This window comes from Patella vulgata, chromosome 8 (assembly GCF_932274485.2).
Source record: "Patella vulgata chromosome 8, xgPatVulg1.2, whole genome shotgun sequence".
Lineage (NCBI taxonomy): Eukaryota > Metazoa > Mollusca > Gastropoda > Patellidae > Patella > Patella vulgata.
In genome coordinates this window covers 39,678,803-39,702,009 of record NC_065886.2, presented here as the reverse complement: position 1 = coordinate 39,702,009, position 23,207 = coordinate 39,678,803, and the positions used below count along the sequence as shown (strand labels likewise).

General features: G+C 36.7%; 1 protein-coding gene and 1 long non-coding RNA gene across 2 annotated transcripts; both read left to right on the top strand.

Moving 5' to 3' along the window:
- The first annotated feature begins 475 nt into the window (after window positions 1-475).
- Window positions 476-6,492, top strand: LOC126830213 (uncharacterized). Its single transcript, XR_007683758.2, has 3 exons — window positions 476-722; window positions 4,464-4,651; window positions 6,353-6,492. It is a non-coding gene; the product is annotated as an uncharacterized LOC126830213 (long non-coding RNA).
- Window positions 6,493-16,518: 10,026 nt separating this feature from the next.
- On the top strand, window positions 16,519-20,545 carry LOC126831152 (uncharacterized; the record flags this gene model as incomplete). The annotated part of the gene is made up of 1 exon (XM_050561829.2): window positions 16,519-20,545. A coding segment is annotated over exon 1 (3,960 nt), but the record flags the coding sequence as incomplete, so codon positions are not given.
- Window positions 20,546-23,207: the final 2,662 nt, after the last annotated feature.

The following is a 23,207-nucleotide window of genomic DNA, read 5'->3' as shown; positions in this document are numbered from 1 at the left end:
TGCTATTATAATTCTAGATTTTTTGAATATAATACCAAATATAATTCAATTTTGGGCGCAAAATGTTTCATTTTTTTTTAGAAAACGAATCAACGTTTTCCTATTATCTCTTTTGACGAGTCTTATTTATATTTATCTATTTATATGTATCTGATGTAATGAGTACAGCTGTATTTTTGTGACTTGTAGAAAGAGACTAGGACAATAAGTCGACATCTCGACGTTACGATAAAAATAACACGATGATACGACAGAGTTAAGTGTCGTATGATTGCGTCAATACTGTCGTGATGTCGTGTTGTCGCGCTATGAAAAGGGTGAGATTTAACATGGCCACTATCAGCCACCATACGTAGATGACGAAGTATGCTATTTATAAAAATAGAGGGAAGCAATTTTGTAATCACTCGATAATTATCATATACTTTTTTGCGCTCTGGGACACGTGCCTTTTTTGCCTGAGGGTTAATCCGGCCAAGGTAGCATCACCGACACCCCCTCCAACCCCAATCCGACCCTACACCAACATAGTTTACGCATGTGTGAGATTAAACTCCAGTCAATGTAACCCGGACCCAGCGATCATCAGTGAAAGAAGTCTTTAGTATCATCAGTGCGGAACAGGTTAATAAAACTGACCGGTTACGATCACAGCAAAATAAGTTGTTTTGTGTCATCAGTGTGAAATAATTTGGTAGAATATCCAGTATAGGAGCGACCAGGTTAGTTTCTTTTTGTATAGAAACAATTTAAATACAGAGTTAAGATATCATATTTGTAAAAGATGAATAGTCACGCATTCCGATTGAACAGTTAGCTTGATGACCTGATTATAATGATCATTTTAATGTCTGAGAGAGAGAGAGAGAGAGAGAGAGAGATAGTTTAACGTCCACTCGACACAAACCAGGTCATTTCGGGACTAACACATGGTTCAATGCCATTTCAATAATTCGCTTGCGCGTAGGGGTCTTCAGCAGTAGGAGGAAACTGGAGGGCCGAGAGAAAACCCACGAGGTTGGACAGGCGTTAATGTCTGACACTGTTTTTTTACTAGACTCCAGGGTTGGTTTCAGGCTTTGGGCTTTAGGGGCTGCAGCCCAGGGGTCTCCACCAGCTTGGGGAAGAGTGCTTCAGAGATTAAGTGAAAATTATTTTAATAATGGATGCTGAATCAAATTAAATGTATTCTAATTTATATATATATAATGTTCAAATAACATACTACGTATCCATTTGCGGTAAAGGCACAATGGGGGAATAATGCTGCGCTGTATACCTGGGGCAGCCGGTGGGTAAAAATCTGCTAGACTTGAAGAAGGGGTGGGTTGGGCATATATATAGGTTTATCTCCCAAAGAACTCGTTCGTGTAGATATTGGAATGTATCTGTATGAAAAATCACATTTTTAGGCTGTGGACACTCTAGAGATCACAATTTTTATCCGATTGAAAAACCATTCGGACATACATGTATCATCGCTATACCATAATGACGGTTGAATTTGAATTTCGTGAAAATCGGTCACAATTTTAATCCAATTTTGATGAAGCTTGAAATATATGTTTATATCCCAACGATCTCGGTACCTTTCGATATTCGCGTATTTCGGAACTTCCTGACTTATGGCCCCTGATTGTTCGAAAAGTAGCGTTTTTAGCTTGTGGACCCTGTAGAAGTCATAATTTTTATCCAATTTTAACAAAAAACGTTTAAATATATCACCGTTACACCCTAATGGATTATGGCCCCTAATTGTACGTAAAATCGCTTTATTTGTTTTAGCTCGTTCTCTGTTCCACCTCTTGCAAAATGTGGGCGTATCTTGCATGGCAATCGCTTGTTAATTTAGACACATTTCGTTTTCGTAACAACTAGACATTTTGTAGGCTTACGTGAAGGACTTGAGTTGTAACTGAAAAAAAAACGGTGTCGGCAGAAATAATATTGACAAATGGCTACAAGAAACGTTCAGTCACGCGGCAATAGACATACACAAACTAGATCTATAGCTGAGCATCGAACCTTGATTTGTATTAAAGAAGCAGTATACATTAATTCATTTAAAGAGAACCATGTCCGTACGACGTTATTATAGGGCCATCAACAAACTTTTTACATGGGATTTCTATAAAGTTCTACAGTTCACAAATGTGTATTCTATGGGCATAAAGGTTTCATGCGCAATTTTTAATGACCAAAGAAAACCATGAAGCAGTAATTTAAAAAAAAAATGATTGATTTACAAAAAAACACAAAAAACCCCTTGAAGTATGCGCTAAGCAGGAACAAATTTGGATTTTTCGCATATTCCACCAAGCATAATTAATAAGAAATTAATATAAAAAAAAAAAAAAAATGGTGCTGTGTATCACTTTATACTTTATATACACTCACATTAATATATGCTTTTAGAGCCACTTTCGTTCATTTCAAGGTCCAATAGAGAATAGAGCTATATCCCCTTTAAGCATTATAACGCTTCAGTGCCCGAATAGTCATTTTTGCTATTTATATATTTATTTAAGATTTAAGGATTCATTTAAAAAAAAAACAACCTAGGTTAAATGCCATCTTGACCTCGATGTTCATAGAGTGAAACTCGTTAGAAAAAAAGAAAACAATAGAAACTTTTTAGATGGCTATAACTTACCTTAGGATAAATCGATTTCAATAACTTTTGGGTCAATTAGCTTTTTACCTGTGACAGGTCAATTTATCCAATACCACCCAATAATACATAATATATACCACTAAATAAAAATGCCACCACACACTACTTCATCAAGGTGAAAAACTAACAAAGTGGTTGGATTAATTCTCGGAATTCGTCAAATTTGTACGTTAAACTGGACATATCTATTTATTGTATCGGTACCCGATAACCAGAGTGTCTGAAAGACCAGCCAGATATTACCAAAATATCGCCCAATTCTTAATCTTACTGTGTAGATGTAATAGCGTATATTTGTATTTTAGTCGAGAATGTTGCGAGAGAGCGAGAGAGAACTGGGGTTTAACCCCTTACCCCTCCTCAAAGAAATTGGGACAGTAATAAGAACATTTTACCATGTAAAAGTACCAACTGTAGTCATATACCGCACGTCTAGGTGAATGTATGTGTGACCGTGGGGTCCGTCAGATTTTACAAGAGTCTGGAATGACTCATCAAATCTTTAATACTGGAAACTTATAATAATAATTATCTCCATACACTTACAGGACCGCGGACAACCGACTAGTATTTAATGCTACTAAGTCGGATAGACCTAAAAGAGTAAAACATCAAGTACAATCACATATTTATATGGAATTACTTTGAATCAATTGTCGAGATCAAGCGTTGACATAAATATGCATTGATGTTATAATGTACGATATAAGAAATAAAACAATTAATAGATTAATCATACGATTGGCATGTTCACGAGACAGGCTATAAGCAGTTACTTTCTATCTATAACAGTTTTATAAACAATAAGGGATTATAATAAATTAACATGTCATAAGCATTACATAACATTTCATCATTGGCTAGTCACCTTTTAATAGTACACATACAATTAATGTTTTAAAGGAATAGAATAGTTATTGTCCCGAGAGTTTAAATAAATTCAATTTGAAGGCTTTCACTTTAAAATTAATAATGCATTATCTAAAATATTTAAGATTTAAATTATACTATAACTTGCACGGTTATATATGTTTCACGTTTCGTGTTTTAACAGGGCCGTAGATAGCTAGAGCAGATAGCCCAGGTGTCCACGGGCCTGACAACGGACCGAATTGGAGGCTTCACTACTCTACTCTTTATTTCTAATTCCTTATTCTGAACAGACTGGGAAAATGAAGACGGGCTTTCGTCATGCAGTGTGTATTGGGGGAAACATTGCCCAGACTCTTCAGGTGTTCTTTTACGTATACGCCAACGTATACACGTGACGTAGGTTTTTCGTCCTACCCGAAAGCCTAGACACTCTTCCTTGACCGCCCCCCCCCCCCCACTCTCCGTCTTGTACGACTGACAAAAAAATCCCGAGGAACTACCTCGGACAACACCGGAATCGAATTCGATAGCAATTTTTTTTTACGATATGACAACTTAACAAGAACTGTAGAATTGTTGTATCCAACAATTTAAGCAGCGGTGGGTCCGGGGTGTAGACACAGACTGTCCAGTTTGGCGTAAGGTCAGGCGAGGTCAGGCGGGGGCAGGCGGGGGCGGGTGGGTGCGGGGTACCAGAGAATTTTATATAATCAGAAGCACTAAGAAAATATTTCTGCTCATTGAGTGGAGTGAGACCAAACGGTGACAATGTTTCGCTCGATTGTTTGTTTGTTCGAAGATATTTCGATGTCTTAGGGGCAAAGAGGTACTGTCCAGACCTCTCGCCCCGACCCCCTCCCTTCTGGACACGCGCCTATGTTGTAAAATCTCCATCCTTTTTTACTTTATTTTTCAGAATTAATTATATATCAGCTGCCTAATTTAGACAACATGTACAAATTGTATATTTTATGCTTGGTACCAGTAGTAATGGGTCAACTCCGAAACAGGACAACAGTGGAAGAATTGGCCAGTACCTGTATAGAAGCAGACGGATTCGAGCATAAATATGAACCAACACCAGAGCCGGATCTCTTTGAACACGTTAGTTTGCTTTTTAATAGAGCAATTACCGAAAGTTGAATACCAATCTAAGATATTAAATGAAACGGGGTTTAACGTTCTACTTTTCCGCACCAACCGGGAAATTGTAGGTATTGTGTCCGACTAATCCCAACTGCCAAGGGGTCTTTTACGTACACGCCAACATGTACACAGGACCTCGTTGCTTTATTCCATACGTTGGAAAATACCTAGGAGCGTATTCGACCAACAGATAGACGATCTAAAGGCCCGGTTCCACTGCACTTACGGATGCAGAGAGGATGTAAAACGGGGAAAAAAACGTGCCCTCCGTTTGAAAACGCCATGCATCCGTTATGAACTCATTGTATACGTGTTTCATACGCTCTATCCATCGAGTATCCGTTCACTTTGATTTCATCCGCGCAAAAAGTTTTGAGCTGCACAAAACTTTTATAACGGATGAACTTTCTGCCGTGTACGATGTAAATGCGCAACATATACGAGCACCAAACGTTCCATGTCCGTTATCATCCGTTAAACGTCCACTGTATCCTCTCTGCATCCTCTGGGCATCTTCGCAACTCACATCTGCTCCATCTGAAAACGGAAAGAGGGAGGAAAGATAAGGTACATGGAACGTCTATACATCGTTAGTAGCACGGAAATAGAAATGATGTAAGCGTGTATGCATCTCGTATATAAAGTTTTCAAAACTGACAAAGCGTTTGTATCTGTGATGTATCTGGTATATTGAAGGATGTCTGGAGTTTGCCTAACCCCTTCGGAGCTGTCATCCACTTTCATCCGCTTTCATCCGCTAGGCTTCCGATGAACATCCATTTAACATCCCCGCTACATACTTCTCACGTTCGTTCTTTTCCGTTCTGTTTTCGCAAATTTTCGTCAATTTTGTCCATTTCTGGAGCGGATGAAAACGGATGGAGCCACCCCCGAAAGTTTGCTCGTCCGCTGTGACCTTTTCGCATACGTCTTGTGTCCATCGGCCACTGGGACCGGGCCTTAAGTCTTCCCTTCGCTCTATGCCCGCTTTACATGTCGCGTGTTCACTGGCGATCTAATGCAATATAATGGGAATGTTTCGATGTAAGCGTTTCCATTTGGGGAGAAATGTACAGTGGCCAATTAGTGCCATACGTTGATTTATACCGTTTTCTTGTAATTTACCTCATATGAGAAATCCAGTGAAACTATGATAAATAAAAAAAAAAACCAAAACCCCAGGAAAAATCTTTTCTCCGCGGTGTAAACCATTTCTCCTGGTTTTCTGGAGACAAACGCGGGTATTATTTAAATTGGCCTTATTATTTGAAGATTTGATAAGGAGTTGCCAGTTCTCGCTATAATAGTTGAATTATAGATTATGTAACGGGAATATGCTGAAAATTTCAGTCAAATTATTTCACTCTAAACCGAGAAATACTCATTTTAATAACATTGTAGCCTCGGTTGTTATTGTTACCGTTGTAAAGAAGCCTTGATTATCCATTTTTGTGGTTAATCATCAATGGCTGTTGAACGACAGATTGGATTCAAATCTAATGAAAATCGGAAGCATCAGATGGCATCGATAGTTGATTATTGTCTCGCCATGTTAATAAATGTCTTTTTAATAGTTTATACATGTATAATATTTCATGCCTAAAGAAAAAACCGGCAATAGACAGATTTAGCTCTAGCATAATGTGTGTTTAATTTCAGTGTAAACCATGGAAAGACAGATCGTGTTGTACCAGGAATACTTCAGAGACCATTCATACGTCTGACGTCTGGTTAAGTCTGGAATGGAATCACTGTGGAAACATGTCAGCTAAATGTCTCCAGCAGTTCCATCGGGAAACTTGCTTCTTCCAGTGTTCACCAAACCTTGGGCCATGGATAACTACGGTAAATTACATCTTATTATATAGAATTGAGATTCGAAAGAGGATAAATATTGTATCGAAGCCGATAAGTATTGTTTCGCTCCTCCTTACCGCGTTAACCAGTTGCTAAAGGAGGCCACGAAGACGGACTAATGTTCCTAATCTCGCACCGCCGCGGTTTAGCTTCGTTATGAATAGGATTCAGTCTAAAGGCAAGTCCAGTAACAATCAATGTGAGGCACTTCTTACCTTCGCCGAAAGGGGGTGGGGGTGGGGGTGGGGGTGGATGGCCGAATGGCTAGCGCGTGCGCGCTGTATCATAAAGTCTGTCATTGAGTCAACTGGCGTGGTTTCGATTCCCCTATTGACGTGGCAAGGAGTATGGTGGCCTGTCCAATCTCGTGGGTTTTCCCAAGGTCCTCCGGTTTCCTCCCACTGCAAAAGACCCCTACGCAAATATATTATAAATATATATATTGTTGTGTAATTGTGTAATTAATTAAAAATAAACAACCATCACAGCTTTGTGGAAAATTCGTTTTAGTTAATGATTGATTCATTCTGAAAAATTGGGTAACAAAGAAAATTTTCGGGCAAATAGTCTCAGCCGAGAAAACTCATTTTAATAACATTGCAGCCTCGATTGTCATTATTACCGTTGATACGATAATAAACACAGTCTCAATTAAACCCATTTTACGGTTAATCTAATGAAAATTGGACCCATCAGATGGCACCGAGAGTTGATTATGGTTTGGATGCGTTAATTAATGTCTAATTAATAGTTTATATAACATTTCAGGCCTAAAGAAAGACCTGCAATATGCAAAATTGGCTCTTGCATAATGCATGTTTAAAATAAGGTAGGATTGGCACTATTGCCCGTACCGTTATTTAAAATAATGGTACGCCAACATCAAAGGATGATGACACATCTGTGTTTTAAAGCCTTTTATGCTCTGTATTCAATTTCCGTCATTATCTATTTTTAGATTGAGTTTCAAAACGCCTCGTTTGAGAGATACAGAGACGTGCCTTTGTGTGAATCTGACTGTATTAACTGGTGGGATGCCTGTAAAGATGATCTAACTTGTGTCGCTAACTGGGCAACAGATTTTAATTACACAGGCTATAGTAAGTTGGTCCAGTGGTGCTGGTGAGGAATCGCTGCTCGTGGGTCGAATTGAAGCATTGGTATAGTTGACGTGGGGGCTAGAAACGTTGGAAATGAAATGATACGTCCCACGTTTCTGCATATTTCGTCAAGGTCACGAGATGTAAACAGGGCTAGCGCTAACCATAACCCTAGACCTAGCCCTAACCCTTACGGTAACCCCAACCCACCATCTCGTCAACAATTACGTGCCTTAACCGTATATACATCTTGCGACCTTGAAGAAATTTGTAGGGGGACTTAATATTTAGACCTAACCACATACTATGCTATTATGTAAAATTTCGTCCGTACAGTGGTGCTATAAACTACTCTTCTTTGAATCCCAACTTCCACGAGCTCTTTTAGGTACACGAAACCTCGCCTTTCCGTCACATCAGAACGACTGGATGCTTTTTCTTGTCAGGCTTTCCGCCCTGCATCACTGCCAAGAAGACAACACGCCGGAGAAATCCGATGAACTTTGTCGGCCAACACCGGTATCGAACACGGGACCTACTGGTTAGCGAGCCACTACTTTACTCACTGCGTCGCCGCGGCTTTTCGAAACAATGGTACCTGGTGGTGAGTGTCGATGCCTTTGAGCTTGATGACTCAATGCACAAACTCGTCAGTTTTTATAACATTCCCACCACCAAATTAATAATCCATTTATCAGTATTCCCAGATGTAATAAATGAACAAAAATAAAGTAATGATTTCTTGATTTATTGTTAAAATTGATTGACGTTCTAACTCATGACGTCAACTGGCAGACTATCGCCATTGAGGTGACGACCACTGTCAAGGTTGGTCGCATTATTTCTGTTACGTCATTTTTGTATTCCTGATTGTTTTCGAATTTGAGTGAAGTCTGTGCTACTACAGGCCTGGGACTGTACAGCGCAGCGGACGCTTACGGCAAGCCCCCGGATCCATTCACTTGATTTGATATTTGTTTATTTGGTGCAATGTCTATTTTCTGTCTTTTCCGCGGGTTTATCTTGTAGATTTTTGTTTTGCGTGTATTGCGGCCTCCCCTGCACTTACTATTAGGGCAATATACTATTGAACCTTCGAACTGTTACAGGACAACTGAACCTTCAGACTATTGAAACTTCGAACTATTACAGGACAACTGAACCTTCAGACTATTGAAACTTCGAACAGTTACAGGAAAACTGAACCTTCAGACTATTGAAACTTCGAACAGTTACAGGACAACTGAACCTTCAGACTATTGAAACTTCGATTAGTTACAGGACAACTGAACCTTCAGACTATTGAAACTTCGAACAGTTACAGGACAACTGAACCTTCAGACTATTGAAACTTCGATTAGTTACAGGACAACTGAACCTTCAGACTATTGAAACTTCGAACTATTACAGGACAACTGAACCTTCAGACTATTGAAACTTCGAACAGTTACAGGAAAACTGAACCTTCAGACTATTGAAACTTCGAACAGTTACAGGACAACTGAACCTTCAGACTATTGAAACTTCGATTAGTTACAGGACAACTGAACCTTCAGACTATTGAAACTTCGAACAGTTACAGGACAACTGAACCTTCAGACTATTGAAACTTCGATTAGTTACAGGACAACTGAACCTTCAGACTATTGAACCTTCGAACAGTTACAGGACAACTGAACCCTCAGACTATTGAAACTTCGAACAGTTACAGGACAACTGAACCTTCAGACTATTGAAACTCCATGTTATTGAAACCATGGACAAATGTCATCATATTAATTCTACTCTCTTCATTTTCCAGGTCTTGAGTGTCCTGCTAATACCACGTGCAAGTCATTCAGTGAAATCTACAGCAATTCTACAAACTTCTGTGAAATAATCTGGAATTATGACTATAAAGTTGTTCCGGACAGAGAACCGTGTATGCAGCACTGGTTTGCCGAAGGTAGTGGCAATCCTAATGATAAAATTGCCTTGGATAAAGCTAAGGAGTTATTTGGTAATAACCAAACTACAACCATTTCCACAAATATAGCTCTATTAATACTACTGTTATGTATAAATTTTATGTAAAGATAAATTTGATATGAAAAATACATTCTATATTATATTTTATTTAATATATGCTATATTTTATGTAAAGAAACCGTTTATGCTATATTTTTTTATAACAGTTTATGCTATATTTTTTATAACAGTTTATGCTATATTTTTTTATAACAGTTTATGCTATATTTTTTTTATAACATGTACAGGTTTATGCTATATTTTATGTACAGATTATGTTATATTTTATGTAACAGTTTATGCTACATTTTATGTACAGTTTATGCTATATTTATGTACAGTTTATGTTATGTACTCTTCAAAAAAAAAGTAGGGGATATTGAAATGCAAATACCTATACAGGTTGTGATATGATAAATAGTCATGGACACTTGACACGCTTTGAGAGTATGTTCACAGATGAAGAACTTATCGCCCCAACAGAACCACTGAGCTGCACACATGCGACACGCAATAGCGTCATACACGTGGGTGGGGTTCATTGTCAAATTTGACACTTCGAGGAAGAGTTGATGAAAACTGCCGCATGCTGGTTTATCTATCCATGTTTGCTTTCCTATCGGTTCTTGCATAAGATTTACTGTTTAGCGTATCTTTGTTTTAGTTTGTTACGTTTAATTTTATCGGGAGACGTGTTCGTCGACGGCAACGTCAACCGACAACACTGCAAGAATATTGGCCGTGGCACTGCAAGAGGAGTGGGTCAGATTGCCCTAAATCTTGATTGGACAGTTGATTAGGAGCATGCCACGACGAATTGCTGAATGTCTGAGGATTGGTGGAGCAATTACTCATTATTAAGACAAAATTCAAAAACGTCAATTTTCAGTTTTGACAGTTTATCTCTATGCGAGTGAAATGGGACCGTCAGATAAGCCGCCCATATGAACTGTTTATGTTCATGGGTAGGCAATTGGCCTGTAACATACACTGGTTACCTCTAATAAAAATAGCAGCATTTCCGCAGTTTGTATTGTTTCTGAATATCCCCTACTTTTTTTAAGAGTATATTTTATGTACAGTTTATATTATATTTTATGTACAGTTTATGCTATATTTTATGTACAGTTTATGCTATATTTTATGTAACAGTTTATACTATATTTTATGTACAGTTTATGCTATATTTTATATGTAACAGTAAAATACTATATTTTATGTAAAGGATCTACTGTTATGTTTTATTATGAGATGAATTTAAAACGTTATGACGTCAAACCTCTGGATAAAATTAGATAAAGAGAAATACGTATAGCAAGAAAATAGAAAGAGGGTTATATAAGAACTACATGTATATACAAAAAAATGATTACAAAGTCACAATATTCTAACTGTTCATTCATTCATACACAATATCACACCAACCAAAAATGGAAATAGTATATACATATAGTATACAATAATATTATATATTATTAAAAAGGACATTAGCCCATTTGTTTTGTTAAAAATGTATGTATGTGTCAGTGAAATGAATGGTATTGTAGCAGTGCGAATCTTCGATAATAAATATCCACTGAAATTATCCCTTAAACTGTTTAATACCGTAAAACATAAAATATCATACCATTATAAAGCTTGTTGTTTTAATGTATCAAATACATCAATAAGAAACTATTTGCAATTTTTTGTGTTTCTGGATCAGAGATATTTCTGATGGACAGTGATTGAAAGTTGAGTAAATTCTTAACTTATGTCTGAGAATGCCAGGGGCCAAATTCAACAACTCGTTTTTTATTAGCACGACTGGAGCAAAAACGTAGGACTGACGAACAATCTTCTACATAAGATTGTATACACGCATTATATAATAGAGAACCATATTGAAATACTAAACTATAAAGGACACAATACTTATATAACCTTCAGGTACGCCATATTCAATTACATTAAATGAGATTAAATTTCCATTAACAAAAAAGATTTAATGTCTATTTTTCAGGGGGAGGGCGGGTTGTTTTTTTTGAAGGACAATATTGGTGTCAGCCATTATTACATATGTGACTTAAACACATTCCAAATATAATTTTAACACAGAAATCATTGCTACGGTAGATGTGTAACGAACATTTGAAGAAACGGGAAGTGACATCAAAAATGACAAACACGAGTTATCGTTCTATATAACTTCTATATTTCATTTCACTGATAATCCGTTGAAGATGAAAATTTGTTATATGAGACTGTGAGAGGATATCTGACAATCCATAAAAGTAATTGGTGCACTAGATAAGAGAAAACGAGAAAAAATAGAAAAGGTCCGAGCATTCCCTTATTTTTCTTTATTCTGTACTTAAAGATACATTATGGGAGATTAGGTAAAGAGTTGGCAGTTCTAATTATAATAGTTAAAAACTAGATAATGTAAAGGTAATTTGCTGAAAATTTCAGTCAAATTGATCCACTCTGAACCGAGAAATTAGCGATTGAAGTTTCGGTCTATCCTCGATCATCATTTTACTAAAGTTGGTACAATAAAAAACATAGTCTCGATTATCCATTACATGATTAAATAATGAATGAAAGTTGAGCAGCAAATCGGACCCTAATCCAGTAAATATCGCTGGCTAGCGATGACATCGAGACTTGATTATGGTCTGGATAAGTTAATTAATGTCTAATTAATAATTTAGATAACATTTCAGGCCTAAAGAAAGACGTGCAATAGGCAGATTTAGCCCTTGCATAATGTATGTTTAATGAAAACATGCTAATGCACGGACTTTTTCTAATTTATTCGTGTTCTCTTAGTCAATTTTTTTTATGACTTGTCAGATTGTCCACCCATTTACTCATCTCGAGTTATTAATTAGTTTCTCATCTGTACATCGTTGTCTTTATGACAAGCCTTGTTAGCGAACTGCCCAGAACCACTTTCCCAAAGTTTTGTTAGCGTCTTTAATAACTTAACTGCCCAGAGTCACTTTCCTAGCCATCCGTAATCGTCTGTACAACGATTACACATCCCCGTCGCCATATATATTTGGTTGGGATGGAACTTTATAAGGAAGTAATTTGTTTCATGGACAAAGTCACTTCCATAGCTTTTTTACAGTTAAGTATGGAAACCCGTTTGTACCATATTATTAGTTATGCATACACCGATATGAAACCCATTTTGTTCGTTGTCTTTATAAAAAATCTTGTTTACGCCTTTTAATACTTTAACTGCCCAAATCCCCTGGAGATGTCAGGGGGCTTTATAAGGCATTTCCGATAGGTTTCTTGAAATGTTCAATTCTTGAAATCTTTTAGTTATTTCGATAATCTCTTCGTCATCTGAATGTTTTTGAACAATCATTTTCCTCAACTGTTTTATGCTTCTTCCGATTGATTCTAATCTTAACATTGTTATTTGCAGTTTTTCGATACAGTCTTCAACGATTTCACCCCCTTGTTTATTCGATCCGCCATTTTGTGTCGATTTATTAATGGGGCTTTATAAGACATTTCCGATAGGTTTCTTGAAATGTTCAATTCTTGAAATCTTTTAGTTATTTCGATAATCTCTTCGTCATCTGAATGTTTTTGAACAATCATTTTCCTCAACTGTTTTATGCTTCTTCCGATTGATTCTAATCTTAACATTGTTTTTTGCAGTTTTTCGATACAGTCTTCAACGATTTCACCCCCTTGTTTATTCGATCCGCCATTTTGTGTCGATTTATTAATGGAAACATCTTTCGATGAACAGTTATGGAATGAAGTCGAATGGGTCGAAGAATAGGAATTGCTGAAATAAATAAAAGACAATATATTTTTTTTTATCTTAAAGAGATATTTCACTGAATGGTTAAAATGGTGCCTGGTCGTTGCAGAAGTTATGGCAAAATGGCAAATGAAATAACACTGGGATTAAAGTCTCAACTTTTCTGCACCTAAATATATTTCTAATGACCATGCCATTTGAACAAATCATACGTCATAAATTCCTTAAATACAAATCTAGCGATTACATCCGAATTACTCACAATGTTTGCGGCGAATCTTTCATACAAGCTGTTTTGGCTACTTCGTAATATCTGGGCGTTTAATGTGTATATATTATGTAAACCTACTTTTATCAACGTGTTCCCTCCGACAACTGCTCCGTTAACCGTTGACGATTAAAGGGTAAGGTTGGGGTGGGTGTCACTATACAGCATTAATTATACATCAAGCTACCAGATACGCTGGGTTATTAACAGAATAAAATGATGAACGAAGACGGGCATAAGCCATGCAGTATGCTGGTATGAGGGATATTTTGCTCGGACAGTCAAAGTTTTTTTTGCGTGCACGTCAATGTACGGGATCCCGGTTGTCCTTTGCAGGGCCTCCGTTCTGAATCAAGTCTCATCCGGGACCACACCGGAAAATACAGATGAACTTCCTTCAAACAAGGATCGAACACGGAACCTCCAGGTTAGCCAGCCAACGTCTTACTCACTGAGCTACCGTGGTTCGTTCGTTCGTTTCTGGAGTTTTACGTCCACTTCTACAGAGGGTGATATCGTAGACAAGAACTACCTTGGCTCGCTATTAACAGAGAAAATAGGCCATATCGACCATTGTATTCAGATCATGCGTAAGCTAGGTTATTGGGTCTTATTACCCGAAGGACTACGAACAGGGACCATAGAATGATCAATTTTTAATTCTTAGGAGCAGATACTAAACACCATCAATAATATGCGAATACCAGAAGATGCATAAAGCAGCCGAAGAAAATCTTTCATCAAAAACATTTAGATCAGCAGTTTTTTTCGGTAAATTTACTACACTGATCAGCGAGAAAATATTCGCTAGACCGCTAATATCACTGTGGGGAGTATGCGGAGCGGTTAATGTGGTCGCAATATTAACTTTTCCTTCTGCAAATTAAATACTAGAACATACTTTTGAAGTAATAGAAAAATAAAAAAAGGTGTTTGAAGTATATCTGGATAATAAACATTTCTTATTTAGTGTAAATGAATAGGAAAAGACGCCATTCTGCCCGGACTAGACCACGTTATGTTTAAAACATTGCACGAGCCATCAAACCAATGACCATCCCAAACTTAGGCTGCCTGTCTACAGCTAGCTCCGGCTGACGCAGGTGGATCGCTGTGTGCAGTATGACCAATGACAGGTGATGTACTTCACACGTAGAATGCATAGTATGAACTTTATAAAGCTCAGTTATCTTACACATAGTTGTAAAAAGACGACCTTCGCAATACCTCCACGAAACAGATTGTAAATTTACCTTTGTGATGAACTACAATAGATGGATGTCTTCGGTATATCACCTCTGTTGAAATCAGACGCAGAAGTTGAAGTTATGTTAGAATTGTCTACCCTTGTTTCATCCGAACTATTTATAGACGGACTTTTCCAAGGAGGTATATTTGGAGCATCCCCTGTCTGGGTCGGATTGGAGTCTTTTGGTTTAATAACTTCCGTCTTTAAAGAAGGTTTTGGATTCGACTTCAAAGAAGTTTTTGGTTTCCTACAGTTCAACTTATTTTTCTTGCACTTTCGATTCGTCTTATATCTGGCATATTTTGCATAACCATGTTCAGAAGGCGGTGATACGGCACTGAAGTGAAAAACATTGCCAGACATCTTTACTTCTTGGTTCTTGGTTAGCAGCCGCAATCATTGCATGAAGAGTTGTAGTCATGTATCTTGTAGATATGACCATGTATATCCATGTTCCAACTATCGCGTCATTTACCTATAAATTAAGCAGAGTATACGTATTCCTCTAATATTACTTCTCATTTGAGGAGTTCACGTAGTTAAAATACTTTTGTTGTGCTGTTCTGTGTATTCCAAATAAAACCTGGTAGAATTGCGGTCAATATATTTCTATAATTCAACGTATTCCTGCATAAATTCTGATACAATTAGACCATAATAATATTGTAACTATATATGAAACTGATACTACATTTGTAAACCACATTCTAAGAACAACGTCTCCTGTAAGATGCAAATTATCACTTATTATCTTTTTATATATTTCTTTAATATTAATTTCGTTCCACAATATTTTGGTCTAAGAATGCATAAATTTTGATCAACTTTAAGCGAGAAGGTAGTCTAGATTATTTAGGCCTGTCATTGTTTTAGTTGACTTAATTTGCGCCTGGATGTAGGAGACTGTTATTTAATTGACAACTTGTTCGCTTAAGCAAGCGTGGTCTTCAGCACCAGTTTTGTAACGCTTGGAGGGCATAAAACACGGTAAGATGAATTACCGCAGCATATTAAGTTATAGTTTAATCTAATCCATAAGTTTTGTAATGTGTTATAGTCATATATTGTTATTATTCGATGATATTGACAGTCGACATGCATGACTGATTTATCACGTGGTTGTGCAGGTCCCAGAAAATTCCAGGCACTCGATGCTATTTTATGTTTCTTTATTAAGATAGTTTATTGATAATTATTGTCCGGTGCTTGATTGGTTTATTTATCCTTTTCAGTCAATCACCACCACCACCACCACCTCTACTCTAATCACCATCACATCACCACCACCGTCATCATTATTTATTAATGTAGCCTATGTCTCTAGTCTTGAAAGATCTTCGATCAACTGTATAAGATTTTGAGATGTATTAAACCTGTAACCAAATTAAACAATATTCTAAGAGTTTTGGTGCATTGTTGTTTGTGCCCTACATCATTGACGTGTTAGCTGTTCAACATGCAATCTACTGGTGCTGGAGACCACAAGTCAAGTGACAGTTGTGCTGATATTGATAAACATGTGCAGAATCAAGTACTGGTAAATACACTGTTTAAAGGTTTGAAAAGAGGTGTGAAAGACATTAATCAATTGATTTTTGATAATGCAGAGATTGCAACTGTTAGAAAGCATTACTCTGAATGGATGACTCTTTATGATAAATACTTAAGCTGTCATGATGCATATTGTTTACATTTATCTAATGAAGATAGAGCCGCGTATTATGATGATTTCTTTGAAGATCGTGATGTGTATTTATCAAATTTTATGTCTTCAACTAAAAATTGGTTTGTTCAAACTGAAGGCATAGCTACACCTACAAAACCAGTATGTGCGAAAGAAAAATCTGTTCGTTCGAGTCATCGTTCTTCACATCGTAGTTCATCACATTGTAGTTCTTCACATCGTAGTGACATTTCCTCATTAAAGTTTCATGAAGAACAAAAGAATTTAGAACTCTCAGCTAAAGTGGAGGCATTAAGGCAAAGAAAAGACATTGAAGCTAAAAGACTAGAATTAGAATTTATTGAAAAGGAATTAGACTTGAAAACGGAATTAGCTATTTCACAAGGCAAATCAAAACTGTACGAACGTTATGCTCCATCGTCGAAGGATGAGGCCTCTAGTGTTGTAGGCGAAGTTAAAGAAAATACAGACTCTAATGTGAAAGTTAAAGATTCTAATGACATAATTTCTTCTGACGCATGTAATACAACATATAATGTTGACAGGACTGTTCGAGAAACTGTTAATACATGTAATGATGATAATTCTTTTGATAAACTAACAATTAGACCTACACATAAACAATGTGAATTTAATAAAGATGTTAGCCCTTTTGAAAACAAGCCTGACAGTGTTTCAGCAAACTTGGTACCTGATCAAAATTTGACGCCACATAATGCTGAAGGAGCCTTGTACTCTATGATTAAACATATCAAGAAACCTAATACAAGTATTCAACCGTTTGATGGTAATATTTTGGAGTATCAAAGATTTATTAGACAATTTAATTCTGTGATCGTAACAAATTGTGACACTTATGATGAGCGCTTGAACTTTCTTGATCAATTTACATCAGGAGAAGCAAATAAAATTGTTCGTAGTTATAGTTATCTTCGTGCTGACAAGGCGTATGATTGCGCTTTGAGTCAACTACAATCTAGATATGGTAATAGTGAACTGATAGCGAATGCTTTTATAGAAAAGGCCTTACATTGGCCAGTTATCAAGTCAGACAATCCTAAGGGTTTAGATGACTTTGCTTTATTCTTAACAGAATGTCTTCATGCAGTTAAAAGTATTGAAGCGGTAAACATTTTGGAGTACTCTGAAAATATTAAAAGAATTCTACAAAAATTACCCTATTTTATTCACGATAAGTGGAGAAACATTGTTCAGTCTACTAGAGATAAAGGACACAGTGTCCATTTTGATCAACTCGTGGAATTAATTAATACTGAAGCTCTGAAAGCTAATGATCCAACATATGGTAAAAAGGCCTTGTTGGGTGACCGGTTATTAAGTACACCAATCCGCAAATCACATGTACAAGTACATGCAAATAGACCAAAGGGATCATTTGCCATTCAACAAGTAAATTCAAGGCCCAATGAACAATCAACTTACATGTATACAAGACCTTATAACACAGACATAGCATTTACCAAGCCATGTTGTTACTGTAAGCATCCCTCGCATTCAATGTTTGTATGTAAACAATTATCATCTTTACCAGAGTCAGTGAAGAAGGACTTTGTTAAATCTAAACGTTTATGTTTTGGTTGTTTAAAACCAGGTCATATTTTGCAATACTGTAGTAAGAAAACTAAGTGCCCAAATAATGAGTGTGATGAAAGTCATCATCCTGTATTACATGATAATAAGAACAATAATCAAACAAAAACTGATCAAAAACCTGTGGTAGCGAGTACTCTTAGTAACGATATGGAGGCCGGAAACCATAATGATAGCCCATGTACAATGGCAATTATACCTGTTATGGTAAAAACAAAGAATGGTCATAATGTTGTTGAAACATACGCTTTTCTAGATCCGGGATCTAACGTTTCATTTTGTACTGAAAATTTGATGCGACAGTTGTCCTGTAATGGTAAAAGAACTAAATTGACCTTTGACACTATGGGTTCTACTCATACTTTGAATTCGTTTGTTATTCATGGTATGCAAGTGTGTGATTTGACTTTATGTAATACTGTTGACTTGCCAACCATTTATACTAAAGACTGTATACCTGTTTCACATGATCATATACCAACTACTAATGACCTTAGTAAGTGGCCTCATTTAAGTGGAATTGACATTCCTGTTTTAAATGCTGAAATCGGGTTATTAATCGGCAATAACGTGCCCAATGCTTATTCACCAATAGAAGTAAAAACAGGGCCATCTGATAGTCCGCATGCTGTATTGTCGTCTTTAGGTTGGATTATTTGGAATCTAATTAGAGATTCGTCTAGTTTAGTAAATACTGTTAATAGACTTGATGTGCAAGCTGTTCAGAATTTTGAAGATTTGCGAGTATTAGTTCAACGAACAACTAAGTTTGATTTTCCGGAAAGATCGATCGACGATGTAAGGGAAAATTCACAAGAGGACAATGCTTTTATAAGAAAGGTTAATCAGACAATAAATTTTGAAAACGGACATTATACTATTGGCTTGCCTTTTCGTGACGAGTTTATTTTGTTACCTAATAACAGAGTGCAAGCAGAGTGTCGATTAAATAGTCTTCAGAACAAAATGCGCAGAGACACTAATTATTGTAATGACTATATTAAATTTATGACTAAAATTATCTGCAATGGCTATGCAGAAGTGGTACCAGATAGTCAAGTCAACAGAGATGATGGGCAAGTGTGGTATATCCCACACCATGGTGTGTATCATCCAAGAAAACCAGGCGAGTTGCGAGTTGTTTTCGATTGCGCAGCCATGTATGACGGTATATCGCTTAATCGGCAGCTACTGCAAGGTCCTGATATGACCAATACATTAACAGGTGTTTTAATTCGCTTTCGACAGGATAATACAGCTATTATGGGTGACATAGAAAAAATGTTTTACCAGGTTCGAGTACCCGAGTGTGACCGTGACTTTTTGAGGTTTCTATGGTGGCCCAATGGAGACACTAGTTGTACGCCAAACACATATAGAATGGTTGTTCATCTCTTCGGTGCTGTGTCATCCCCGTCCTGTGCGAATTTAGCTTTGCGCCAAACTGCAATTGACAATTCCCATTTGTTTGATGACAATATAGTTTCTTCAATACTTAAGAATTTTTACGTAGATGACCTACTTAAGTCATTAAAAGATTGTTCAAGTGCTGTAGAATTCGTTAAAGACATTTGCGCAATATGTGAAAATGGAGGTTTTCGCCTTACAAAATGGGTGAGTAACGAACGCAATGTGTTGCATGCTATACCCGTTAACGAGAGAGCCAAGGACATAAAAGAATTAAACCTCGACTGTGAACTTTTACCAGTAGAACACGCACTAGGCATTAGGTGGGTGGTAGAAAGTGATGTTTTGAAATTTAGTGTGAAGCTAGATAAGTTATCAGTAACAAGACGCGGAATATTATCTGCAGCTAGCTCTATATATGACCCACTAGGTCTCGTTTCACCTTTCGTTTTGCCTGCAAAGTTGTTGCTACAATCACTTTGTCAACAGAATCTAAATTGGGATGACGTAATACCTGAGACCGATCTACATACTTGGCATCAATTCCTAAACAACCTGTCTGGCTTAGAAAATTTCAAGATTCCAAGAAGTTATAAACCGGCGAATTTTGGAAAGATTGTTTCGTCTCAAATTCATACCTTTTCCGATGCGAGTAACATTGGTTATGGTGCTGTAACATATATCAGACTCGTAAATGAAGACTGTAAAATTCACTGTGCGTTGATGTTTAGTAAATCTCGCGTTGCTCCACTTAAGAAATTAACTGTGCCACGATTAGAATTAACTGCAGCTACTGTTGCTGTTCGCTTGACTAATATGCTTGTGAAAGAACTCGAAATTCAAATTGATAATATGTTTTACTGGACTGATAGTATGTCAGTTTTAGAGTACATTAGAAATGAAGGCGCTCGTTTCTTAACATTCGTTGCAAATCGTATTTCTGTGATTCATGATGGTAGTTCAGTATCTTCATGGCGTTATATAAGCACAAAATTGAACCCAGCTGACGACTGTTCAAGAGGATTAAACTTTGATAGTAACGTAAGAATACAACGGTGGTTTAATGGACCCAGATTTTTGCTGAAACCAGAGAATGAAGGCCTGTCGAAGAGGAATTCTCTCCAAGTACTCCTACTGATGATTTAGAAGTGAAGAAAGTTGTTACTTCGACTGTTTTGAACACTGGTATTATAGATAAACTTTTCTGTCATTTTTCGTCTTGGGATAAGTTGAGAAGAACAGTTTCTCTATTACTGTTATATTTTGATAAACTGAAATATTGGTCTAATAAAAGAAAGGATGTTTACCACAGTAAAAAGATATGGTGTTATTTTCACATGTTTAGCAACGCGTGCTGTGCACTTGGAAGTAGCGTATAGCCTTGACACCAGTTCTTGCATTAACTGTCTACGTAGATTTATCGCACGTCGTGGATCTGTTAAGTATATGATTTCAGATAATGGAACAAATCTTGTCGGTTGTGAACTCGAACTCCAAGAAGAAATTAATAAATGGAATGTTTCTAAAATCAGTAGCGAACTTATACAGCAGAACATTCAGTGGGACTTTAACCCACCCTCTGGATCTAATTTTGGAGGAGTGTGGGAACGTTTGATCCGAACAGTGCGCAAGATTTTATATGGACTCTTAAAAGAGCAATTAGTAAGTTTCGATGATGAACACTTGCAGGCTTTGTTTTGTGAGGTCGAAGCTATAATGAACTCACGACCTATCACCAAGGTGTCAGATGATATCAATGACCTCGAGGCCTTGACTCCTAATCATTTGTTATTGTTAAGAGCAGGTGAATCTTTACCAATAGGTGTGTTTGATAAAAGTGACAATTTCGCGAAACGTCGCTGGCGCCAAATTCAGTATCTTGCCAGTATATTTTGGAAAAGGTGGTCCAATGAATATTTACACAACTCCTACAGGAAAGACAAAAATGGATGATGCCAAAAAGAAATATCCGCATTGGAGATGTAGTAATGATAGTAGATGGCAATATTCGCGATTCATATTTATTAGGACATGTGTTAAGTGTATGTCATGATCACAAAGGCCTAGGTGTTACAGTTAAGACAAAAAACAATGTATTAAAACGGCCTGTAAATAAACTGTGTTTGTTATTAGAAGCAGACATGTAATCCCTGTATAGATTTAAGTGAATTACTTTTAGTAATTTGTACTAAATATGTCTTGTGCCTGTATAATGTCAGAGCATTAAATGTATATTACTGTTTTGAAATATTACTGATTATGAGATTACTGTTTGAAATATCACAGAGTATAAGATTACTGTTGGAATAACTGTTTATTAGTATATTACTGTTTTGAGAATAATACTGTTTGAGAATTACTGTTTTGAATATACTGTTTGGATATTACTATTTAGAATAACACTGTTTGAGATTACAACTGTTTTGAGTAGTACTGTTTAGAATGTTACTGTTTAGATATCAGTCAAGGATAGTAATCAATTACAACTGTTTGAAAGTTAATTGGTTGTACATTTGTAACATGTATTCCATCTTTTAGTCAAAATCATGTATATATGCTGAATGGATAATTTGCTCGCTTCATAGAAGAATTTTTTGTAATCGTTCCTTGACTATACACGATTAGGAGGCCGGTGTAAGATGCAAATTATCACTTATTATCTTTTTATATATTTCTTTAATATTAATTTCGTTCCACAATATTTTGGTCTAAGAATGCATAAATTTTGATCAACTTTAAGCGAGAAGGTAGTCTAGATTATTTAGGCCTGTCATTGTTTTAGTTGACTTAATTTGCGCCTGGATGTAGGAGACTGTTATTTAATTGACAACTTGTTCGCTTAAGCAAGCGTGGTCTTCAGCACCAGTTTTGTAACGCTTGGAGGGCATAAAACACGGTAAGATGAATTACCGCAGCATATTAAGTTATAGTTTAATCTAATCCATAAGTTTTGTAATGTGTTATAGTCATATATTGTTATTATTCGATGATATTGACAGTCGACATGCATGACTGATTTATCACGTGGTTGTGCAGGTCCCAGAAAATTCCAGGCACTCGATGCTATTTTATGTTTCTTTATTAAGATAGTTTATTGATAATTATTGTCCGGTGCTTGATTGGTTTATTTATCCTTTTCAGTCAATCACCACCACCACCACCACCTCTACTCTAATCACCATCACATCACCACCACCGTCATCATTATTTATTAATGTAGCCTATGTCTCTAGTCTTGAAAGATCTTCGATCAACTGTATAAGATTTTGAGATGTATTAAACCTGTAACCAAATTAAACAATATTCTAAGAGTTTTGGTGCATTGTTGTTTGTGCCCTACATCTCCTCTTATACTTGTTAGCTATTGTATACATATAAAAGGATTTATTTACACACGCCCCATTTTTAATTTCACAGTAATTCTACTTTCACTTTCTATTGTTGTACAAGTGAGTACGAGCGGAGGTTGTTGGGATCACCCGAGAGTTTTATAAAAACAGAAGCCCTCAGACAATATTTCTGCTCATTTAGGTGCCGCAAAACAGTAGGACGTTAAACCCTA